Raw genomic sequence first — 24,962 nt, forward strand, 5'->3', positions numbered from 1 at the left:
TCCTCAGCACTTTTTGCGGGTGTTTTCTTGGATTACCTCTTCCTTTCTTAAGTCAAGTAGTTTCTGAATTTGGACACGAGGTTGTCACGGAAGCACTGTTTGGATTTTCCGTTCTTACAAAGCGGTCATTTCAGCTTGTCCTCTGCAGGTACTTGACGTGGAATGAAGTCGAGGTCTGTCAGCTGCATCCCCTGACCTGGAAATAATCCATGCAACAGGCTGAAATGCAGTAAAAAACTGTCTCAAAGCTGCCATGGATGGGGAGGGAGATGCAGCCCCAGAAACGAATGTTTTCTTAAAAACTTGAGCTTAAAATTAATCATTTGGACAAATTTTGTCTGTGTGTGGGGAACGAACCTTTTATAGTTGAATCTGCTGGTCACTTCAACCATTTTTTTTTTTCTTTCTTTTTTCTTTTTTTTTTCTTTTTCCATATGGGACTTCCTGCTTCTGTTTGGTTTGTGTTTGGCCTTTTGAGCTTGTCTTATTGCTCCTTAAGAGAGGGATTAGCGCCGGGTGCATTTCAAAGCGGGGTGGCTGCCTGCTGTGGTGCCTGGGCTTGGCAGCGGAGATGCAGCATCATAAACACAGCAGCACAGGGGGCTCTATACCTGAAACGCTGCTATTGGAGACATCGCTGCATTCCAGTTCATGCTGATATGAAGGTTTCTATCGCAAGTTACGGGAGTTGAAAATGTGGTTTGTTGGGTTTTTTCCCTTTTTTTTTTTTTTTTTTTTTCCCCCCCCCCCCCCGACTGAGGCTCCTCTGCCTAAGCTTTTCTCGGCGTGTGATTGTGCCCATCGTTTCCATGTGGTTTCTTGAGAAGGCTGTGCCTTATTTTTTTTTATTCAATTTTTGTGTTTTGCTAGTAGTGGAGAGCATGCAGCGCTGCTCACACAGCTACCCTAATCTTCCAGCCACTCCAGTGACATATTTCACCCCACTGACCTGCTTCTCAGGGCTACCTAGCTACGTGTCCATGTGGCAATTGCCTCTCCTCCCACCCCTTCCCCTCGGGGTTTGCAGGGAGCTGATCCCAGCCGGTGCCCGGGACAGAGCCCCCCAGCCCGTGCCCATCGCCGGGGCCAGCTGTGGGCTGCAGGGAGCCCTCGCCCCCCCACCCACAGCCCCTCGGTGGGAGCCTGCGCCGCGCTCGGTGCCGGGCGCGTTTCCTGTTTCTATTCTGGTCGCCAGCGGCTCAGCTCCGCTTCCTGCCAGCACGCCTCGCGCCGACTGCCGGACCCCCAGCCCTGCCTTTCCTTAGGAGCGATTGCAGTTACGGACCCCGCTGACAGAGGAGACGGCGACCACCGTGCCGAGGCGAGCAGGCAGTGGCTCGCCCCGGAGAGGACGGGCTCTTGTTCTCCGGGGCATGGCCGGAGGGACTAGGCGGGTCAGTGTTGAATCGGGAAATTGCTGTGGGATGACCAGCTTCTCCTCTTGGAGCCCGAACAATGGCCCGTGCGCTGTCACACACAGCCCCTGCGGGTACGGAGCCGCTCCGTGTGCCGGAGCTGTGCGGTGCCACCGCGCCAGGTGCCCCACGCTCGGGAACGCGCCTCCCAGGAGCTCCTTGGCGTAAGACAGGGAAAGCCGGTGCTCCTGCCCCTCTCTGCTGCCTTCGTGTCCTTGGACACCCTGCAGCACGTGCAGGAGCCTCTCCGATGTCGGCCGTACTGACCTCCATCCTCTCCCCTTTCCATCCCAACGTCACCCTCCCTGCGGTCCCGCAGCGGGCAGGGAGCAGCAGCCGTGTTGGCGTGACCTTCATCCTCCGCGTGGAGCGCTTGGAGGGATAAGTAAAGGTGTTGAACTTCGGCTGACGGCGCCGCACGCGTTCGGAAATGCTGCCGCACCGGAGCGTTGGGTTTACAGGCACCGTTTCCCTGTTAACGTCCTTTTGGCACGCTGGATTGACTTCTCTTGGAGAGGTGCGCGGTCATAAATGCCAGGGAGAAAACTGTTTCCATGTGGTGCTCGGACGTGGGGCATGGCAGGAGCCCAGGCTGGGTCCCTCCACTCGCTGCTCCCGGGGGCTTTGCCCTCACCCCTCCGTGGCGCCGTCATCTCAAACCACTCCGGGTAATCGGAGCAGGAGTTGTATAATTGGCTTTTATGATAATTTTGCATCAGGTCTTACCCAGGAAAACAGCAACCTGTATTTTAAAAAAAAAAATATGGAAAAAAAAATGCATTTCCTGAAATGGCAAGAAGTGACATCTCTAGGAATCGGCTGTTGTGGCCCCCTGACCCTGAGGGTGGCACTGGGTGTAGGTCACCGTCTGGCCCGGGCCAGGTTTCTGTGGGTATGTTCCCTCCTCCCGTGCACGCTCACGCTCCGAGCCAGGCCGAGAGGAGGATTTCCTCACTGCTTCCCGCATGTGCCTTCGGTTTCCCTGTCCCATCCCGACCGGCGGTGCCTGGGCACAGTGCGGCATTGCAGACAGGTTCTTGATGGGGAGCGGTTTAGGGGCAGCATCGGGGGGCTCAGTCGCTCCGTCACTGCTCCCCCCGCAGGCGTGCTGGGCTTTGGGAAGGAGCTGGCAGCTTCTTCCAGTTTTTTCCCATGAGAAGTCTGCCAGATTCCCCCCACTCGCAAATACCTGATACCTTAGAAACCTTGTTTTCTCCTAAAATCTTCCTTCCTAATGCTTTTTTAGACACAGATTCTGTCACTCTTAATTGTTTCAAAGAGGCTGATGAGAATACGAGGAGCCGAGTTGCTGTAAACCCCAAAGTATTGGCTTGAGCAGGGGCCTTGGTAATTTTTAAAATTATTTCAGACTCTTGCCTCTGCCTGTGTGTCTTTGCCCACCCGAACCCATGCGGTTGGCATGGTGGCACAGTCACATGCTGCGATGACTAAATGCTTCGGAGTCTAAATTGAACACATGGAAGTCGGGAAAGCGCCTTCCAGAGGAAGCACCGCTGGGAATGGGAATATCCTTACGGCTGGTGGTACCCGGGTGGCATCCTGCCTCCAGCGGGGTTTGTGCGAGCTGGACTTTGGCTTCACACTCTGCAGAACGCTTCAGGACCTCTGGGAGGAAAACAAAAGCTCGTTAAAATACATGGGTTGGGGTCTGTCACCCAAGACCCGTCCTGGCACTTGCCTTCCCAGGGCATCATGTCGGACCAGCCTTTGGGAGCGCTGCCCCTGCATCCCCAACGCCTGCATGCATCCTCCGATTGCGCCTTGTGCCTGGGCTCCTTCCCGCTTCTTTCCTGCGACTTTAGCGTTACTGGTGGAGCTGGAGGTTTTATCCTTCCCCGTGACAACACTGCTGTGGGTGGCCAGCCCAACTGGGCGGTAGCTAAAGTGATGCTGCTCTATCAAGCGAAATATCAGCGTTTACCACTGCTGCTGTGAGTGCTTTGTGTTGTAGCAATGCTCAGAGAAACCCAGGAGTACTTTTTAGAAGCTGAGCAGCTTGCAAAGGGTTAAGTGGAAACTCTTCTAGAGAGTTTTGCTGCTGCATTTCCTGGGTCCTGCGGAAGAGCTCAGCACCCTGCGCTTCCAAGTGGGAACGCTGGCCTTCCACATGGTGGGTTTTCCCTTCAGCGACATCTTGTTCTGTGGATGAATCAGGTTACTCCTGCTATACTTTGCACTGCAACTACAGCTCCTGAGTCGCTCGTCTCCAAAGACTGAGAATATGAAATTTGTTCATCTGTGCAGTGTTTGGAGGGGGAGGAAGGCCCCCTTGCCCCCCCCTCCATATATCTCTATATATTTTTTTTAATTTTTAAAAATTTTATTTGGAGGGGGAAAAGAAGGAGGGGTGGCACAGGGTAGGAGCAGTAGATGTGATTAAAGCTCCTGCCGAGTAGATCTGTGGGAGTGGAGTATCGACCTCTGAAAAATCAATGGCTGCTGCGGTAGCAGCGCTGGCTGTTTTGCAAGGTCTCCCCGTTGCAGGAATGTAGTAAAGCCAGCAGCGCTTCCCTCGCTCGTCTTCCCTTTTTATTCCGTACCCGCTTTCTGCCAAACGACCGGACTCACCTCGATTTACTGAGGTGGATTAGAACAGCAGCTTATTTTCACAATCGGAGTAAAATTTCTTGTGCGAGGCTGAGCCCCTCCTCCCGACAGCCGCCTTTCCGAATGCTCTTTTTTCCTGCAGTGCAGCTAGAGCAGCAGCTTCTACCAGTTTGTCTAAAGCCAGCCTGGAAGAATGAGCTTTTCAGCTTCTTTTTTTGAGCCAGGAAACTGCACAAATCTCTCCTGCCTGGTCTAGTCCCCATCTTAGGTTTGTAATTGTCTGCGCTGATGCCTGAGAGCAGCTTAAACTCCTCCTAAGAGAAGGGAATATGGACTCTGCCTAGCAGAGGCGAAAGCCTCCGTAGCGTTACCTTCCTCATCCTGGTTTTAGTGGGCAGGTGTTTTTCGCTTGAAGTAGTAAAATTCCAGCAGTTTTTTTTCCTTTAGGTAAGGACTGCTTGGGTGAGCAAGTGGCACGTAACGGGACTCAAGGGTCCTGTTGCACGCTTGGTTTTGGAACCAGGACCTTGGGGTTTTCTCTGAAGGAGCTTGCTGCAGCACCTGGGAACTGTCGAGTTTCTCGTCACTGACGCGTGGTCCTTGCTCAGGTCAGAGGCTGAGCTTCCAGGGATGTTCCGAGGGGCCAGATCCACTGGTTTCATTGCATCCCTTGGTTCCTTCTGATTGCTGATCTTGTCCCGTTTTGAGGGGGGATTAGAAGAGAAGAGGCAAGGCCATAAACTTGAAAAGCTTTCATAAAATACAGAAGCGAACTGTGCAGCTCGTGCTGGCGTGGCAGCACTCTCCCTTCTGGGCGTACTTGTGCCAGGAGAAAGTCACCATCCCCCGTTAAACTAAACCCAAACTTTTCAGGGGTAAGAGGGAAGAGCTGTGTGGCAGTGGAGGATGCGGCCGAGGGGACCCCACTGGTGTCACCAGGCTTTGCTTGTATTTGCTTAGTCTTTAGTCATCTTGGGTAGCTTGGGAATGTGGATGAACGTGCTTCCCACACGTGGATGACTGCAAAATAAGTAACAGGTAAACTGGCAGCTTAAGAATACATATTTTTGGGTTTTACCCCACTCCTCCCAAAGCGTGACAGGGTACAGAGCAGACAGAGCAGAGTGTTAGTTGGCAGCACCTTTTGCTTCACTTTAAATTCCAGAAATATTCTAGATGTGGTGAGAGGTTTTATTGGAGAGACATCCCACATGCATCCCTCCTCCTCCTCCCCCTTGCCTCTTGCCCAGCCCATACGTGCACCAAGAACAATGGTCACCAAGAACAATGGTCACCCAGGAGGTGCCTTTGGCGCCATGGAGATGGACTCGTTACCTCCTGTGCCACAGCTGATGGTAGGAGAGCAGGGTGAAGGGGGGTGGTGGTCTTGCCCCAGGACCACTTGTATGGTTCTGGGGTAGGGCAAGACGTGGAAATCTGCTTTGGTTTTGGAGCGTGGTGATGGAAGGTCTTTGTGTTTTCCCCACCCGGATGCCGAGCGAGCCTGCAGCTGCTGCCAGCGCTGGAGCCAGTGCTCGGTGGGTTTCGTGGTGGCGGTGGCGCGTGCTGGTGGGGTTTTTTTGGTCAGAATTTTAAAGCGGGGTGGTTGAAATCGAGCTGGTGGTGATGCAGGGACTGTGGGAGTGTGGACCCTTTCCAGTGTGCCTCCAGTAGGCTAGACCAGCTTGGAGACTGGAGAACTCCCGTTCCCTTTGATTTGTCAGCAAGAAAAAACTTTGGAGATGGTAGATCATGTCTCTGTCTAGATGAAAAGTATATGCTGGATGGCTGCTGTAGCTTAACTTGTGTTCCTCAGCTCCAGCTCCTGGTTTCCACTGGGGAAGGGGTCAGAGGAGGTGAGCGGGAAGGCGGTGGCAGGCTGCAGAGCCCTTTCCAGACCCTTCCATCCCTTTTGTGGAAATCCCAAGCCAGCTTTGCAAGGTGCCTTCTTGGATGTCATGTGAATCTGTAAACCTGGTGTAAATGGAGCACGGTGAGGTTTCCAGGCCGCTTTGTGTTAGGAGATGGAGCGCTTTGGGAAGCAGAAGATGCGGGGTTCAGCTGTCTTGCAGGAGGAGGAATGTGTCCGTCCATTTCCCCCAAACAGCAGGAGATCCGGGCTTGCCCGTCAGCTGCGTCACTTGTGTCGTAGAGAGGACTGAGGTATTTTGGATGTGGAAATAAAGGGGAAGGAAAGCACAAGCTTGTGATTTTTTAAGTGTTGATAGTTCTTGAAAGTGTGGAAAAGAAGCTGTCGTAGGAGGGGGCAGGTCTTTCAGTTCGTCAAAAGTGATGAAGAGGCTCTTTCCCTTTCAGAAAGAATTGGGGAATGAATTTGGCCATTTTGGCTGGTCTTGCTTGTAAGTGTCTATATGGAGACAACTGGCCTTACAGAATTCATAAGCTCTACCACACGCTCATCTCTGGATCGTAATTTCCTTGAGTGCTATCTAGCAATCTGATCGTGCCTACGGTCCTTGCAGCCTGACGGCGCCGCTCCCCGCGTGTGCTGCGGCTGGGACGGGCAGGGGAGCAGCAGAGCCAGGCTGCAGTCCCCGGCAAAGAGAGATCCATTTGCTTTCGGGTCAGTCTTCCTGCTCTTCCCCACCCGTGGGATGGGCCAGAGTGGAGCCTTGGATCTCTTCTCCTCTGTGGTTTCGTTACCTTGATCTGAAGTATTTCATGTTGTTTCATCTTGATGTTTGTTTAACAAACGAGCTGGTATCAGATGGCGAAATGGTGGTTCCTCCTTTCGTATAAAAGAAACCTTGCTGCTTCCAGCATCAACTAACCCGGTGTTGGTCGTGCCAGGACTTGCAACCTTTTCCTGGCGAGAGATGAACTCCCCTGCCCCCTCCTTTGGGTACCAGATTGTGTGATTCCAGGCATGGGTTTGTTGTGGTGTGAAAAAGGAGGTGTTAGCTGCTGAGCCCTTGTTTGTCAGCAGCACTGACAAACCCGTGCTGGCATCGGCGAGGCTTGGGCAACCAGTCGCAGCTGGAACGGTTATCGTTTCAGGGTCCCCGTGGGCTTCCGCTATCAGGTCACATCCCAAAATAACACTGGGCAGTATTTCAAGTGAAGAAACTCAGGCTTTGGGGCTGCAGCCAGCCTGGAGTGTGAGATTCTGTGCGAAATAGTTGGAATCCCTCCAGCATTTTTGATCTGCATGGCAGATGAGCAATAAAATGCATTAAAAAAAAAAAAAAAACACAAACCAAAACAAAAAAAAAACCTCGAAAAAAACCAACCACATTGGAAACACGTGAGGAAATTCTCCAGACCCTGACGTTTCCTTCAAGTTGGCAGAGTTACTGCTGTCGAGCCTCACCTCCTGTCTCGGCTCGATTGGCGGGAGGAGGGAAGGGGGGAGCCCTTCTCCCGGCGCTGCCGTGCCTTTCCAGGTCTCCTCCCGATGCTCCACGGGAGGCAAATAAAACCTCGCTGGCCCCTCTCCTCTTGGGCTCGATCCAGAACCCGCTGACGGCAGCAGGTCTCCATTATATCAATGAGTTTTTTTGTTTTTTTTTTTTAAAGGCTTCTCTTTACAGCCATCCTTAAACGGTCTGGAGAGAGATGGAGATTTTTTTTTTTTTTTTTTTTTTCCCCACCCAGGTTTGTAGTGCACTGGAGGAAATGGGGTGTCAGAGCTTGGGGGGTCCTTTAGGTTTAGTTAAAAAAAAAATAAAATAAATAAAAAAAAAAAAACAACAACCAACCCCAGGCTCTGTGCCTTGATGGTTAGCATCCTGTGAAAATAATTTGGTGGGTGGAAAACAGCTCCCTACTGATGAGCTGCTTGTGCTTCGGCATTCCAGCCCCTTCTCCCCTTCCCCTGGCAGGAGTCTCCCTTTGGAGAAATGTCCTGCTGAGGAACGCGCCCAGAAAACGCTGCAGCGTTGGGAAATGACTTTTATTGTTGGAATTCATAAAACCTCCGAATGTTACGAAACCCATAAAATTTCTCCGAAAGAAAACACTTGATTTTGATGGTCCTGTTTCAATTTGTGTCCTAACACCCCAGAAAGGTTGATCTGTAATTTGCTTTTCATTGATTTAAAGTGATGATTTGGGGGTCGGGTCCGCAGCCTCCTAGCTGAAGGCTGGCTTTTCCCGGCGGCGAGGTCCGTCACGGCATGCCAGCGGCGCGGAGGGACCTCGTTCGCCCATCGAAAGCAGCCCTGTGCTATCCTGCTTAATTAAAACTGAGTGTTTTCAATGACTGGCAGTACTTTAGGTTAAGCTTTGGTGCGTCAGCAAGGTCGAAGACATTGGCTTGGAAGCTAGTTCTTGAGTTATTCAGGAGTTCATGTTAAAAACTGTTGGAAAGTGGCTTCGTTTTATGTCTTGCAGGTTATTTTCATGCCTGGCACCGCCGAGTCCTGTCCTCTTAGTCTGCCCAGTTCACACGTGAATGTTGCAGGCAGTATATCCTCGGATCCCGGGGGCAAACCTTCTGCGTGTCCCTTACACCCCTGATAAAGGGAGGAAACTTGCATGTTTCTCCTCGTACGCTTGCTCTGTATCTGTCCTTTCGTGCCAGTATTTTGCCTCAGGTGTATATTTATAATGTGCTTTTTTGCCTTTAGGCATAAAAAAATCTCTCCTCTGAGCAGCAGTGGGCTTTGCTCCCCTGGTGTGGGGGTTCGGCTGCTCCGATACGCTGGACCCACGCGGGCTCTTGGGGTTTTACAGCTGGAAAGGGTTTGGGTCTCTAGCTTCATGTCAGTGTTGATGAAAATAGTGCTTGGATGCATTTGACGATTCAGTCTACAAGGACCTGGATGCATTTAAGGGAAATACCGGCATTTCCATCCAGTTTTAGGTTGGACTGAGTTGGCTTCTGGGCATCCTGATCCCTTCGCTGGCTCTAGAGGGGACTCTGGGTGCGTGTGTTGTGCCGGTGGCTGGAGGCGGCTGCAGTGAGTCTCGGGAAGACGAGTGTTTGCTCTTGTTTGTGTTGGTCGATGCTTTTTTGATGCAAGACATTGGAAATACTCTCCCTTTACTTCCACTTCAGATGGTTTCTGCAGTAGGAATGTGGCGTTTGCCAGCACCGTTGGGGGGGGGGAAAAACCCAAGGAGCTGCAGCAAGGAGCAGCGCTTTTGATGTTACCGTAGGAAGGTAGTGAAAATTGCAAGAGATCTTAGACATTATTTTTAGGCTTTTTCTGCAGTTTTTTAGTTTGCATTGAAATAAAGTGGTTTGGGGTTTTTTTCTTTTTTTTTTTTTTTTTTTTCCCTCCTCGGGAAGATAATACTTCAGCAGTAAGCCAAACGTACCTCTGAGGCTGGTGTGCAGGAAACGTTCTCTCAAACAGAAACAGCAATGGGAGGAAGGACATGCTATGTGCCAAAGCCACCCCACCAAGCGCCTGGCGTTTCCAGCTCAAACGCAGCGTTTGCCAGCGTGTTAGAAGCATTTTGATCCAATCCCACTGTTAACAGAGCGAAGATCGCCCTGCTGCAGCAGGCAGCGGAATGCAGCGCAGCCGGTGCCCAGCTCTCCCCTTTGTCCTTCTGAATGTCATTGTCCAACAAGTGTGATGAGGTGCTCAGATATCTCCTGGGTCTTATTTTTATTCTTCCGTAACTCGAGTTTTCTACTTCCTAGGATGCGGTGACGTACTGTTCTCCAGCTTAGATGACGGGGACGTGCTGTCAGAACCTTGTCACCCATCACCTGGCAGCCAGGTGTTGCGGAGCGATAGAGCCCTTGCTCGCTTCTGAAGGCTGATAAGTGTGTGGTATCTTGTGTCCGAGGTCCTTTGGCGCTGCACGGAGCTGGGAAAACGTTACCTGAACTGCTGCTAAACAAGGCATCATCCAGGCGGTGTAAATGAGACCTGGGCATCCAAGTTAGTGATCAGTTGGCTCAGCCGTTCGGCGTGGCATTTGAAATGAGATCGGCTCTGTCGGTGCTGGTCAGCTGGGCTCTGTGCGGAGCGAGCTGATCTGAAACGCCTTCAGGGCTCAGCCTGGAGCACTCCTGAGCCAGGGCTGATTGCTCGGGAAGACTTGGAAAGGCAAGGTGAAGTCCTGGTAAGCTTTGGTCTGCTCCACCTGCTGGGATCCTCTGAATCTCTGGCAAGAGATTTTATCTAATCACTGGAATAGCTGGAACATCCCAGCTTTCTGCTCAAATGTGCCAGCACTTACTCTGTCTTGTAAGTAATTTACTTACAAATTTACTCCAGGCCAAGCTTGAATGGTTGGTACACCTGGGTATCAATCAGCCAGTACAAAAAAAACCCAAAAACACAACAATACAAACGATATTGGATCTGCGCATCATCTGCTTGGAAGCATCCCTGCTTTTCAGACTTGGCAGCTGATTTTTGGTGCTGGCCCTTTGCAATTGCTGCTGTGGCCATTGGAGGTTTTGACTTTTGGAGGCGCTTTTTGCTTCTTCAGGGTGGATGCATATGGTAGGAAGCCTTGCCTTCAAGAAAAGCTGAACTTTGCAGGCTGATGGCTGTAACTGCTAATTTTTGCTGTCTTTGAAGAAAGGGAAGTGGGAACCCTGAAGAGTATTTTATGGTTTTCTTTTAAATCTCTGTTTAGTTTGTTTTTATCCATCTCAAGTGAGTAGTTTCCCAGCTCATATGAGGTTTATGAATTAATTATGGTGAGGCAGGAGTTTTCTGTCTTTCAGAGGCTGAGCCACATTTCTCTTCCAAGCTATGATCACACGGACTGTCTCCTCTATTTGCCGTTTTATGTGTATGGGTGATGCATTCTTTAATTTCTCGCCTCTAAAGTGAACTGAAAGGAGCAAGTAGGAAAACGAGCGAGTTGTTTGGACCATCAGCAAGCACTTGGCAAACCAGCTAGGGAACTCTTGGGTTCAGAGGCAGGCAGCAGGGTAAGATGCATTTGGTGGTTACCTCCGTCTGCAGCAGCCTTTGTTACTGGCAATAACAGGAGCAGGGTTCATTGATTTCTATTTGTAGCATGCCTGAGGGAGAAATGCACTCTTTCTTAGCGGTACGTGAGAGAACAGTCCCATGTCTTTTTTTTTTTTTTTTTTTTTTTTTTATTTTTTTTATTTTTGCCTGATCTGTTTCTCTGTGTATTGCAGGACCTGTCTGGTTCAATAGATGATCTGCCCATGGGTACAGAAGGAGCCCTGAGTCCTGGAGTAAGCACATCAGGGATTTCCAGCAGTCAAGGAGAGCAGAGTAACCCAGCTCAGTCTCCTTTCTCTCCACATACCTCTCCTCACCTGCCAGGCATCAGAGGACCCTCCCCATCCCCAGTTGGATCTCCAGCTAGTGTTGCTCAGTCCCGCTCTGGTCCACTTTCACCTGCCGCAGTACCAGGTAACGTGCCTGGGCACGTGCCCATCTCTTGGTGGGGCTACCTCGTGCAGCTGGGGGGCAAGCCACCATGGCCAGTGGGGAGAAACTGGCCGGCGCTGGTACTGTGTGGTTATTGAGGTCCTGTGATCTCGTTTGTTTGTTTAAAACGTCTGTAATTCTTAAAGGATGCAGTAAGATGAGTGGGGTGGCTGGTAAACCAGCAGTGTCGTTTTGCTGGGTTAATGTGACTGATCTTGCTTTTGTTTTTCTTTGCCGTGGCTAGCATAGCCTTCTCCTGAAGTTGTTTGGAGTTCTGGTATTTAATACTCTTTGCGTCCTGGGTTTTGTGGTATGCAATTTTCATAATGAACCACTCTCCTTTTTGCGGTGTAGGCAATCAGATGCCACCCCGACCGCCCAGTGGCCAGTCGGACAGTATCATGCATCCTTCCATGAACCAGTCAAGCATAGCGCAAGATCGAGGTGTGTGACACGAGTTAAAAGATTTGTAATTGTGAAGCTATACATGTAACTAAAAATTACCTGGCCTGATGGTGTGCATTCTGTGGTGAGATAGCATTTAAAAGCTACCCCGGGTTTATAAGCTGCAAACGTTCAGGCGCTTTGCAGTAAATTCAACTGTTGCTGGTTGGTTTGCCTCTTGATGTTCCATCCAGCCTAATGTTTTTGCTTGTAAAGTGTTTTCTCTGGCTTTTGACACTGTTTGGGGTGAATGTGGCTTGTCCAAGGTCCATGACCTTAAGCTTCAAAACGAGGGGTGCTTGCAACAACATTACATGCCTTTTTCCCCTAGGAGAGTAAGGTTAGTGTGGGGGAAAATCCATGTAAAATTCTGGTTCTTGTGGCTGAAGGTATATAGTTGTCACCCTGAGAAAACAAACAGGCAAACAAAACCCAAGAAGCTGCCCCTAGGATCTGCAGAGTCGTGCTGTCTACTCCTGTGAAACTGAGGAGGTTTTTTTTTTTCTGGTTAAAACAGGAAATTGGATCCGTTATCTTAGCAGATAACACCGGCTCCTTAATAGCAACCACTGTAAAATCTGTCTAGGCTGTTGCTGAAAGGATTTTTGTTAGTGGGTCCCGGGGGCTGCTGTTACCTAAGAACATGTGTGTCCAGTGGCACCTCTGGATAGTTTGCACTAGTAACCATCTGCTTCGCTCCCTGGGTGACCAGGTTACATGCAGAGGAATCCTCAGATGCCCCAGTACAGCTCACCCCAGCCTGGCTCAGCCTTATCTCCTCGTCAGTCTTCTGGAGGACAGATGCACGCTGGAATGGGGCCGTACCAGCAGAACTCCATGGGAAGCTACGGACCCCAGGGTGGGCAGTACGGACCTCAAGGTGAGGCACGGTCAGCTCCTGGAGGTGGGAACTGAGCTCGGCAAATGCAAAAGGCTTCTCAGTTGTAACATCTTGTCTTTGATAAACTTGTTTTATTTGTCCCTTCGTCACGTGTGGGTAGTACAAACGAGCGCGTTCCTTGTGAGCCGAGGGGAACTGCGCTTGGTTCGTGCTGAGACAGGCGAAACACTGCATCGCTTTCAGGGCTAGTTGTACGGCTAAATGTAGGATCCTTCCTCCTCGTTTAAAAAGATGTAGGTCATGCATCCAGAAGAAGAGCTGGTTCTCTTTGAAGAGCTAGAAAATTGAGTTGGTTTATGTTTTAGAAAGGGTTAATGAGTTTTTTACATCCTGTCCTGGACCATTTAGCTCGATTTGCTCAGTTGAGGTTTGGGAGAGTTTCAGGCAGCTTTTGAATCGATGTTGTTACTTGGCTATGTCAAAACACATTTTACGTGGCTTATATCCAAGTACTTTGACTTTTTGTTGAGGTGTTAACACTCCCCCTCATCTCTGTTAGTGATCTTTAAATATTTGCTGATAGAAGATTTTTATGGTGATTCATAAACTAACTAGTTGAATGATGTTGTCTTCCCCTTTTTTTATCTCCTCAGGAGGTTATCCCAGGCAGCCAAACTACAATGCTATGTCCAATGCCAACTACCCCAGTCCAGGAATGGGAGGAAGCATGAATCCCATGGGAGCAGGGAGCCAGATGCACGGGCAGACCGGTGTGCCACCGTACAGCGGGCTTCCCCCTGGCAGGATGAGCCACGCAGCCATGGGGAACAGACCTTATGGACCGAACATGGCGAATATGCCACCTCAGGTGGGGACAGGGATGTGCCCCCCACCGGGCGGCATGAATCGTAAAGCACAAGAAGCGGCCGCCGCCGCCATGCACGCTGCTGCCAACTCCATCCAGAACAGGTAAGGAAGGAGGGAGGTTGCCCCTGGGCTCTGTTGGTCCCCTCCCCATGTCAGCTCTGGGTTTCAGAGCAGCGGGTGGAGTAACCCAAATCTGGGGCAACGCTGACCGTACACTTCTGAGAAGGTTTGCCCTTCTCGGAGGCTTTTTGGTCAATCTTTGAGTGTTAAGAAAGTTCAGTGCATAAAGCTTGGAGAGGCAGTGTGGGGGAATGCATCATTAACGATGCGCTTAGGGAATTTTTAATATTTGTAGGTGAAATCTATTTAACTCTGAGGTCCCTTCCGTTGTTTTTGGTTTTTTGGTCGTCTGTATTACGTGAGTGATTCCGAAGACACTGTGTGTGTGGCAGAGCCCGTAAATGTAGCAGGCAGCCATCCAGCTGCACTTGTCTGAACCCAGGCATCGCTTGTCCAGTCTGACGAACTTCTGCCTTTTAGGGCTTTGATGAGCAGCTGCAGGAAAGGGAGCTGGAATTCAGCACTGAACTTCCCAACCATTTTCTGTGGCTGGGGTTTGGTTTTTATTGCCCGTCTCAGAATAGGTGTGTGTGGCCTGCCAGAATGCCATGAGAGCCATGAACTTGCTTATAAATCAAGTTCCCCCACTAAAGCTGTTGGAGATATTTGTTGTCTGCCTGGGCATTGAAGGGCTGCTCCTGCGATCTGCTGCCCAGAGCTCAGGTTCCCAAACACCAGTACAGACGTCAACACCCGCACCTCTTGAGGAACAAGCTGGAGGAACGGTTGTCTGTGAGGTTTTCTGATGCACGTACGCTAACATAGCTCGTATGGGTTGCACAAAGGAAAGAGATGAAGAAGAATTGTTGAATGTGGCTGGAGCACTGTTTGTCTGTGCAAATAACAGATCCTCACTTAAATGCAAAGGGCTGCAGTGTTTGCAGAGCGGTTCTTCCCCAAAAAGGCAACTTAACAGCTGCAAGGAAGTTCACTTTGGGGATGTAGTAGGGCAAGACTAAGGGTGAAAACGTTCAGAGCTGAGGGCCCTCTTTCAAAATGGTTTGCATCCCCTTTCCTTTTGAGAATGGGGGCTCCAGGGTAGTTAAGCCGTAGAAGAGCACCTCGTCCTTGCTCTTTTGCTGGAAAAGTGAGCTGGAGAAAGTCCCTTCCCTGCTTCCTTTGTGCAGAAGGTTTCTTTAGGCAAACCTCCTTCCTTAGAAGGACGAAATCTTAATACTTAGTGTTTGGAGTAAGCGGCTGTTTCTTCTTTGCTTTCTCCAGGCCTCCTGGTTATCCCAACATGAATCAAGGGGGAATGATGGGCACTGGACCTCCTTACGGGCAGGGAATTAACAGTATGGCTGGCATGATAAACCCCCAGGGCCCACCCTATCCGATGGGTGGGAATATGGCTAACAACTCTGCAGGTAAGCCAGTGCTGACTGTTGGGCGTTGATTTCATTGTACTGGGTTGAAAAGCGGTGTTAAAGATCCTCTTTTAACTCCCTAGGGATGGCAGCAAGCCCTGAAATGATGGGTCTTGGGGACGTCAAATTAACGCCTGCAACTAAAATGAACAATAAGGCAGATGGGGCACCAAAAGCAGAATCCAAGTCAAAGGTAAAATGTTTTGGGTTTTGTTTTTAATGACTCCCACCCTCTTCAGCATCCAGGGAAATAAAGCCACTGCATGTTAACTTGGGTTGAACAGCACGTCTGCCTTGTAGTGAGTGTGGTTCCTGAGAGGAACCCAGTCGGATTTGTCCTCCTTGCCCTGAACAGACCTCTCGTTAGCATGGTTGTCCTTGTAGTTCACGATCCCACTACTGCTTGCCGCCGTGGTTCTAACTCAGGAGTGCGGCAAGTTGAGTGGAGTGTGCTCTTTTGGGATGTGTTACATTTTGGAGTGTAATTAAAGTAAGGCTCGAGTGTGTGTGTGTGTGAGAGGAGGCTCTGGCTATCTTTGCCACAAACCACTAAATACCCATGTGTGTTAATAACTGTTCTTGAGGAGCCTGAACTGTGCCACCCATCCACTCCAGGGACCCGCTAGCCCTCCGTAAGGCCAGGAAAGGGACTTTTCTGATCAGAATTCACACATCCTCCCTTGTTTGACTCCCAAGTTCAAGCCTCTATCTAGAATTTCTAGCCGATGTCTGGCACACCTCATTTATATGTTCTTATTTCAGTTGTGGGCTAGCCTTGCCTTCCTTAACAGGGGGGAAGGTACTTGGACAGATGCACCTTTTAGGTCAGCCTTACCCAAGTCCAGATCCTGTGAGTAGCCAGTTAGACTGTTCCTTGAATCAGAAGTGTAAAGACCGTGTAGTGGAAGTGCTCAGATTCAATGCGAGTTATTCTTGATGGGTCCAGCCCTGGCTGTGCTTTAACTGTGCCGGTGGTTCCAAGAGGAGAATTCAAGAGAATGGATTGAGCGGCCCTGAGGAGGACTTGAGGGAGCTGGTGGGTGAGAAGCTCAGCATGGCCCGGCAGCGTGGGCTGGCAGCCCAGCAAGCCACCCGTGCCCTGGGCTGCATCCCCAGCGGCGTGGCCGGCAGCTGGAGGGAGGGGATTCTGCCCCTCTGCCCCGCTCTGGTGAGACCCCCCTGCAGCGCTGGGTCCAGCTCTGGGCCCCAGCATAAGGACACGGAGCCGCTGGAGCGGGGCCAGAGGCCACGAGGATGCTCAGAGGGCTGGAGCATCGCTCCTGTGCGGGCGGGCTGGCAGTGGGGCTGTCCAGCCTGGGGCGGGGAAACCTCCGGGGAGACCTTTGAGCAGCTTCCAGTACCTAAAGCAGCCGACAAGAAAGCTGGAGAGGGGCTTTTTACAAGTGCCTGTAGCGACAGGATGAGGGGGGGTGGCTTTACACTGAAAGAGGGTAGATTTAGATGAGATACTGGGGATAAATTCTTCCCTGTGAGGGTGCTGAGGCGCTGGCCCAGGCTGCCCCGAGCAGCTGTGGGTGCCCCATCCCTGGCAGTGCCCAAGGCCAGGCTGGACGGGGCTGGGAGCACCCTGGGCTGGTGGGGGGTGTCCCTGCCCGGGGCAGGGGGCTGCAACTGGGTGGGCTTGAAGGTCCCTTCAAACCCAAACCCTTCTGTGATTCTGTGCTTTATCAGGAGAATTCAAACAACTGAGGGTTTTATTTCTGGGATTCATAAACTGTTCAGAAATGAAGGGGAGCATTTCCCAGTCCTTCGGGAGTAATCAATTTCACTTGCAAAACAATTTACTATTAGGAATTATCACCTGCCACAGTGAAACTGCCAAAAGAAGTGTAAACAAACCTGAGTGTGCTTCTGGTGTAGGCTTGGAGCTAGTCAGTTATCACCTCTCGGCTGGGAGGTGGTACACTAAAGTGTTACAGTTGTTTCACAAACAAATCTCTTACTAATCCTGTACTAAAGCCAGAAGAGGGAGGCAAACAAGTTCTCCAGGGAGTGTTTTTCTTTGCATTACTGCTACCAGTTTCAAAAGAACCACCAAAAAAGCAGCTTCTGAGCCTGTAGTCTCCTCTTTTGCTACTTGAAGGAAAATAAATGCTCTGCGAGTTTGGTACGTGTACCACCAGCGGTCTGCAGGAAGACTCAGAGGATCTCTTACTTCTGCTCATGTGTTCTGGCATCTGCCTATTTATGACAAACAAGGACTTGAATGCTCGTGGGCTGGGAGATGCCAGAAGCTACAAATAAGGGTTGTTCTGTCCTCTTGGTCTGCGCTGTTTGAGGATTATCTCATGTGCTAACGAATACACACAGCCTTGGGCACAGGGGCTCATCTAGAACATCATCGTTCCTGCCTTTACTCCAAGTGTATGTGATCCAGGGGGTGAAAGACAAAATAACACGCTCATGCGTTACACCAGAAGACTTGGAGGAAGCAAGGCACGAGGCAGGACCTCAGGTTTTGCCTCTTAAGTAGACACCGGGACAATTCACTGAACCAGATGTGTAGGAACTAGTGTGTGATACTTGTACTTCGTAATTGTAAACCTGTTTTCCAAATTCTGGTGATGCCTTCCTGGATCCTGATACACCAGTGGTAGCAAACCAGTACGGGAGCTCGCGTCGCCTCTGGGTAGCCGGACATTTCTGCACTTGTCAGTGAATAGGCAAGGGAAGAGAGATGGTCTTTGGGGGGGACCACGCATTTGTCAAACAGGTGTCTCTGGTCTTTATTTTTCCTTGAGGCGTGTTCATATTTATTCCTTTTCAGTGTTTAGTGTCAGTTTAACCTGGCATCTACCGTTTGGGTAAGATAAGAGAGTAACCAGAGAGCAGTATTCACCCTGGCAGAGTGCAGCAGCCATGGAGAATCTCATGTGCAGTTGAATGTGATGTTTTCTCACATATTTAGCAAATAAGCCCACAAAGCATGTCTCAGAGACGGCTCTCTGCAAAGTCTCCTTGAGGATGGTTTGGTTTCTTTAGCGTTCCTGAAACCTTTTGCTTTTAAAAATATATATTCTGTGAATTCCCTGAGTAGCAGCTGGTTTTGCGATACCTTTTGTTAAACAGTACTTGCCCGATGTTGGTCTGAGATGAGCAGAGGTCTAATATATAGCTGTTATAAATATATATAAATAATATAAAGCAATATAACAGCAGGACTGAACTCTTACCTAAGTGCTTTTTTGAAACCATCTCAGCTGTGACCTGGCTGCTTTTGTGCTGCTCAGTCCTGATCTCTCTCTCCTTCTCCTAGAAGTCCAGTTCCTCTACTACAACCAACGAGAAGATCACCAAACTCTATGAGCTGGGTGGCGAGCCGGAGAGGAAGATCTGGGTGGATCGTTACCTGGCCTTCACTGAGGAGAAGGCCATGGGCATGACAAACCTCCCAGCGGTGGGCAGGAAACCCTTGGACCTCTACAGGCTCTACATCTCTGTGAAGGAGATCGGAGGATTGACTCAGGTGAGTGCCCACCACCGGTGGCGACCACATGTGTGTATTCGGGGCCGACGGGCAAGACAATTCAGAGTTAGCTTTGTACCTAAGTGTAAGCCGTGACTTTTCCTTTAGCTGTGTTTATTTCCTATTTATTTATTAAAAATCATGCTTAGGTAACCCAGCATCCTGGCAGTGAAGCCACGCGTCTGCTCTCCCACTGTCTGGTTGGAGAACAGCCTGGGGGGGAATCCAGGGGCTTTTTTTTCCTCTGCTTTGCCCAGTGCAAAGATTGGTGACACAGTCTTTGTCGTTGCATCAGGCTGTCAACTGACCTCACGGCTAATTTGATTAGCAAACTGTCCCTGTTTGAAAAGTGTGCTGTAGGTGAGGAAGACAGTTTACTAATTTTTGACCAGTTTTGAACTGGTTTTTGAACTAATTCACTGCTCTGCTTAGCCCTTATTGCATCCTTTGTGTTAGCTGCGGAGCGTTGGTTCCTCCCCAGAAAACTTCTTGGGAGGAAAAGTAGCTGGGATGTTGAGTTAGAGCTTCTTGTTTGGTTGTGCAGGTCAACAAAAACAAGAAATGGCGCGAGTTGGCCACAAATCTCAATGTGGGCACGTCCAGCAGTGCAGCTAGTTCTTTGAAGAAGCAGTACATCCAGTGTCTCTATGCCTTTGAGTGCAAGATTGAGCGAGGTGAAGACCCCCCTCCAGATATCTTTGCAGCTGCTGATTCAAAGAAGTCTCAGACCAAGATCCAACCGCCATCTCCAGGTGAGTTGAGCCACCGGTTTACGGTGTGTGCTGCGTGTTGGAGCCGGGGGATCTCTGGCACCGTACACCCACCTCCACGTGCTGTGGGCCAGACTAGTTCCAAACTTCCCCAAAGCCTGTGTCTGTTTCTAACTGGCTGTTCTCTGGTTGTGTAGATTAAATACTTCTGTAATGTGGGTGTCAATGATACTGGGGAATAAGTGAAGCCGCTTGGGATAGTTTAGGTTTTGTGTGTCCCACCTCTATACTAAGTTGAAGAAAAAGGAAAACCTAAAAATACAGACACCCCCATACACACCGAGCTCTGTACCTGCTAGTACCTCGCTGCCTTGTGAGGATCTGGTGGAGAGGGAAGTCTGGAGTTAACCCCACAAGGTGATCTTGGCGTATTTTAACAGCAGCCCTTGTTGCTACTGCTTAGCTTTGGGAACTTGCTAGAAAACTGGGGCTTGTTTTGCCTATGCAAGTGTTACCTTCTGGGAGTAACTGCTTAATGTGGGTGTGCACTCATCTTCCTCGTGAATTACTTCTTTCTGTCTTCAGCAGGAGGCAGCGAGAACTTTCTGAGGCTTTGTTTTCTCTGTTTTCAATGCACAGGGTGCATTGTAAGCCTATTACAAGTTGGATGCTCTGGAAATCAAGCCCTTTAAAATGAACGTCTGTTGTTTCAAATTTGATGGGGTGCTCCAGTTTCTGAATGCTTAAGCATAGTGTTCAATTCAGATTTATGAAATAAAAAGAAAGAAAGAAAAAAAAAAAGAGAAAACATCCCAGCTGAAACCAGGACACAGTGCATGCTGTACTCTTTCGTCTTCGGAAAGTCTGATCGCTTCTGTCTCGTTTGCATTGAGTTCATTGCTTGAATTTGCAGCTGAACTTGCCAACCCTTTACACTTGAGTTTTCCAGTTTGTCTTCTAAGTAAAACCTTCAGATGCTTTTTCTGGTCAGGAGCCTGTTCATGTAGGTGAAATAAAAACTTCGTCTGCTTTGAAGTTTTTGTAATGTTTGCAAAAAATGCCTTTTTGGTTCTGAAACCTGGCATCATCTTGGTCTAGCTCCTGAGGAGTGGAATAACGAACCCTTTTTTGATTGTACTGCAGTTGTGTCTCAGCCCTGCTAAGCCCTTGATCGACAGCATGCTTGTCCGAATATTCTGTTTTTTTAAAGAACTAAATCTTTGTCTTTTCACCAGCCAGGAAACCTGTCCCAGTGTAGCTTCAGCCCTGGTGTCTTCTGCAAGAGAAAGCAACTTTTGTGTCATTAGACTAAACTTCTGTCTGAAGTGGTGTCTGAGTTCCACTTAAACCAGACCACAAATCTATCCCCACTTTCTTTCCAAAACCTCTTTCTTGCTCCCCTGAGATACTAGGCAGCAGAACAAAGATGTTAAGAGCATTTGGAGTTTATTTGGCGAAGGCTGAGACTTCGAGGAAGCCACTTAAAACTTCTTGTAGCGCTAGGTGCCTGTCAGAAGGGATTAGATGGTGCGTTGATTTTTATTTTGGTTTAGCTGATAGGGTGGAGTGTGAAGGTCACCGGTTGCCCCCTGGGCTGCGGCACAGGTGGTCTTTGCCTTCAGCACATCGGTGAGAGGAACACGCAGGGCTGCGGTCCCACGCTCTGCATGGCTGTGCAGCTCTGCTGGCTTGGTCCACAGGTTTGGTTCCTACTGCGAGAGGACAGTGTTGTATTCCCTACTTAAACTGTGCTCTCCACTTGTTTGACTCCAGACTAGGAGTATGCAGAGGCAGCCCTGAGCATGGTTGGTTGCTCTGATCCTTTAAGCCGTATCACTCAATGTGTTGGTGCTCCTCTTTCACTTTCCTTTTCTTCCTCTCTCTTGTTGGGCAGGAGCTGAGGGTGTAGGGCATGGCACAAATCGCTCTCCTAACCCCAGCCCCAGGCTTCAGAGCCTCAGAGGAGCACTGAGTGCCACTGGGCACCGTCCTTCCAGGGACGCGCTGAAGCAGCATCCTCCAGGCTTGCACATGCAGAGGGTGGGCTGTCTCCCAACAACTCGCCCTTACGGAGAACAACTGCCCTGGACAACAGGGGCGCGTTCTGAAGTCCCATCATTTGGGTGAAGGGCTCTGTCATCCTGCATGGACACGTGCTTTGCTCTCCTTGCAGACTTTATAACCTGTTGGCGTCCACTTCGTTTCAGCCCGGTCTGTCAATGGAACTACGTTGTAACTTTGTGAACGCTGCAAATCGTGCCTCACGGTTCTTCGTTAGGCACTTTTGGAGGCTGCAGAGCATCGGCAATCTCTTTTGTGGGACATCTAGGTAGAGCTCTTGGTGCCGGAGCTGTCGCCATGGTGTGTGTGTTCATAACCCAAAACCCCAGAAGTGCTGGGAGAAGGGCCAGAGTGGGGATTGCCTCGTGGGCACTCGGTGGGGGTTTCCTGCAAACCTTTTTGGGTTCCCGCTCGCAAAGCGCGGCGTGTCCCCGGGGAGGTGTAATCAGCCTGCTGTTGGGTTTTAATTCCCAGAGCATGGAACTGGCCCGGCTCCAACTGTGTGTAAATTTGTGAGTGGGAGGGACGGCAGGGGGTGGGGACAAACACCAAATGGCAGCGAGGCAGGGAATGTCTCCAGGCCTCTTCCTGCCGATGCCAGCGTGACAAACTGAGCCGAGCGACGAATTCCTGGGGAGCTGAACCAGTGCTGAGGCTGGCGCGGGAGGGAGAACGACGGGGAGGACCCGTCAATGGAGCCTCCCCGCTGAGCTTGCCTCTGCCCTTCCTTCTCCCGAGACCTCCCCGGGCTGGGAGGGAGTCGCGGAGGAGAGGACAGGGTGCCAGGAAGGTGGGGTGTAAACAAACATGCCCTGGACGTGACCTCGGAGGATTTTAATGAATAGCTGAAATGACTCATCAACCAGCAGGGCTGAAGCTGAGGGATATCGGGTGCTGGGGATGGTAACTAATGGAAACATTAATTAAGAGTTCAGCTCTTGCCAGCTGCGAGGAGCATATGAACCTGAGAGCTGACGCTGTCAGAGCGATCCAGGGCAGAGGAGAGCTCCTGGAGCTGGCGGCACAGCTGGATTGCACATGCCAGTCTGGGATTCTTGATGAAAGCTTACTGTAGCGTAAAGCAACCCCTAAGAGCCAGGGAACTTGCTGGACGGGTTTTGTCATTCAGTGAAAGATCCGGCATCTCTGGCATTCCCTGTTCCAGGAATCCTTGGGAGTGGTGCTTGCATTAACCTGCATGAATTAACCCCTCTCGAAGGGCAGAGCAGACAGAGGAGCCTTGTTCAGAGTCACTTGGTGACTGCAGCCAACGTGCTGGAGTTTCCATCGCTAGGCAGGTTGTGAGGCTTCCAGGAGAAGGCTCAAACCCACCTTCTTTCTGGGCTGAAAAGAGCGTGAAGGTGATGGGTCAGTGGTTGTCGCTTGGCGAGAAGCACTGTATTCCCGGCTGTGTGGGAAGCACCAGCCTTTGAAGCTGGATAGCTTGGGCAACACAGCACAGTGCCGCAGCGGTGGCACGGCATACGAGAGGGAATGTGGTTAAGAATGAAGGCGTGATCAAAATGTCCTCTCAGCTTTAGATTACTGTACGTGGTTCTTCTGGGAAGCCTGGCCCAGTATGTCCTTGAGATGTCAAGCTCCTTGTGCTTTTTTGGCCATATTTCATCTGTCTCTTTCTTGAAGGACTCTTGCTCTCTGTTCTCAAGGCTGATGTTCTGGGTCGCATCTGTAGGGTGCCAAGCTGCTTACGCCACGTTTCTGTTCTTGCAGCGGGTTCAGGCTCAATGCAGGGTCCTCAGACACCTCAGTCCACCAGCAGCTCCATGGCAGAAGGAGGAGACTTGAAGCCACCAACTCCAGCGTCGACGCCACACAGTCAGATGCCCCCTTTGCCAGGCATCAGGTACGAAAGCATCGCACCCTCTGCTGCTGTGCTGGATGCAAGCTGTGAATGTCAGGTCACTTCTGGGTCGTTAGTACAGATGGCAGGAGGCTTGATACCTGTTCGGTGGGGCTCTGTGGCATCGCTCCTCTGTTAACGGCGCACAGCAGCGTTGTTGACTCTGCATCTGTGGGTGAATAATCATTACTTTTGGGGTTGGTCTTGAGGACAGTGTTGTAGAAGGGCAGTTCTTCACAGCTCTGTTGGAGGAGTGTGGCTGTGGCCCTTGTAGGGGATAGCAGCACCTGAGAGGCAAATATGTGGAGAAAAGTATCGTGAGGAGCATCATGGACTTCTATAATCTTGTGTTTGTGGGTTGTTTTGGTTTTTTTTGAATCAGGAGTAACTCAGTGGGCCTTCAGGATGCCTTTGCAGATGGTAGTGATCCTGCGTTCCAGAAACGGAACTCCATGACTCCAAATCCAGGGTACCAGCCCAGCATGAATACCTCCGACATGATGGGTCGCATGTCTTATGAGCCAAATAAAGATCCTTACAGCAGTATGAGGAAAGGTGAGAAGTCCTTGTGCGCTCTCCCTTTGCTCCTTGAGCACTAATCCCTGTATCTGGCCGTATGCTGGAATGTGCTGTAGGAGACCTTCTGCTTGCCCTTCTTCCCTGGGAGATGGGATGTATCTTTCTAAGGCAGAGGTAGACAACGTTTATTGATCTTTCTTTCAATATTTCAGCTCCAGGAAGCGATCCCTTCATGTCCTCAGGGCAGGGCCCCAACAGTGGTATGGGTGACCCTTACAATCGTGCTGCAGGTCCAGGGATGGGTAACATGGCCATGGGACAGCGGCAACACTATTCCTACGGAGGTCCTTACGACAGGGTGAGGTGGGTACTTGAACCTGGTGAGATCCTGGTTTGCTTGGCTCATGTGAAATGATTCCTGTCTCCGCTACCGCGACTTCGCTGAGCATCCTTTTCCATTTGAGGACCAAGGGTGAATTTAAGCGGACGTGTGGGGTTTTCCTCTTTGTTTCCATGTAGGACGGAGCCCGGCATGGGACCTGAGGGCAACTTAGCAACCGGAACGCCGCAGCCAAACATCATGCCTTCCACCCCTGAATCGGGGATGTACTCTCCCAGCCGCTACCCGCAGCAGCAGCAGCAGCAGCAAAGGTCTGTGCAGGGTGTTGCCACAAACCGCTCTTCCCGGTTAGAGAGCTCTGAGGCTGGGACAGTGAAGCATGCATCTGATCAGACAAGTAACGCATCTATTTCTTCTCCAGACATGATTCCTATGGCAATCAATTCTCCACTCAAGGCACATCCTCGGGCAGCCCCTTCCCTAGCCAGCAAACTACCATGTATCAACAGCAACAGCAGGTAAGTTACCTGAAAGTTTGATTGTTTGAGAGACAGAAGAATTTTCTCTCTGAAACATGTGAAAAGGGGAGGATGACAATGATCTGGGCTGTGTGTTTGCTTTATGAATGTGTAGAATGAAGTACCTTATACAGGTGCTTTTTTTTTTTCCCCAGTTTTCAAATTATTTAAACTAACTAAAAAAAAATAAAATTTTTAATTGGCATTTCCAATGTTGCATCAGCAAAACAATATTCTTAGAATGGGGGTTGTGTAGCTTGCAGACGTGCACACTTGGTCAGGCAGCAGGAAATGAGGAAGCTTTACTGGGCTTCTCTGCCCCTCTGGAACTTTCTGAATCCCATCGTGTTTCTGTAACACTTTTGGTCCAAGTGGTCGGATAAGTTTGTTCAGAGGAAGTCCTTGATCATTCTGGGGAGCTGTTGCAGGTGGATCATTCTGCAGAAGCCAGGGTTGGGGGTTTTTTGTGCCTTTGTCTTGCTGAGCCTGCAGGCAAAGGCTTCA

The 24,962-nt window shown here is 50.3% G+C and overlaps 1 protein-coding gene across 4 annotated transcripts in view; it reads left to right on the plus strand.

Annotated features, from left to right (window-relative positions):
• The window catches only part of ARID1A (AT-rich interaction domain 1A), an 83,202-nt gene that overhangs the window by 52,162 nt on the left and 6,078 nt on the right, over positions 1-24,962 (plus strand). For all 4 annotated transcript variants that reach the window (XM_040585692.1, XM_040585691.1, XM_040585689.1 and 1 more), the window contains 13 exons: positions 11,065-11,305; positions 11,678-11,767; positions 12,480-12,647; positions 13,262-13,577; positions 14,817-14,962; positions 15,046-15,155; positions 18,240-18,449; positions 18,994-19,201; positions 22,952-23,084; positions 23,464-23,636; positions 23,813-23,963; positions 24,120-24,251; positions 24,362-24,458. In XM_040585692.1, the coding sequence (XP_040441626.1) occupies positions 11,065-11,305; positions 11,678-11,767; positions 12,480-12,647; positions 13,262-13,577; positions 14,817-14,962; positions 15,046-15,155; positions 18,240-18,449; positions 18,994-19,201; positions 22,952-23,084; positions 23,464-23,636; positions 23,813-23,963; positions 24,120-24,251; positions 24,362-24,458 (2,175 nt within the window). The remainder of the gene's footprint in view (positions 1-11,064; positions 11,306-11,677; positions 11,768-12,479; positions 12,648-13,261; positions 13,578-14,816; positions 14,963-15,045; positions 15,156-18,239; positions 18,450-18,993; positions 19,202-22,951; positions 23,085-23,463; positions 23,637-23,812; positions 23,964-24,119; positions 24,252-24,361; positions 24,459-24,962) is intronic.

The sequence above is a fragment of the Falco naumanni genome, chromosome 3 (genome assembly GCF_017639655.2).
Source record: "Falco naumanni isolate bFalNau1 chromosome 3, bFalNau1.pat, whole genome shotgun sequence".
NCBI classification, from domain to species: Eukaryota; Metazoa; Chordata; class Aves; order Falconiformes; family Falconidae; genus Falco; species Falco naumanni.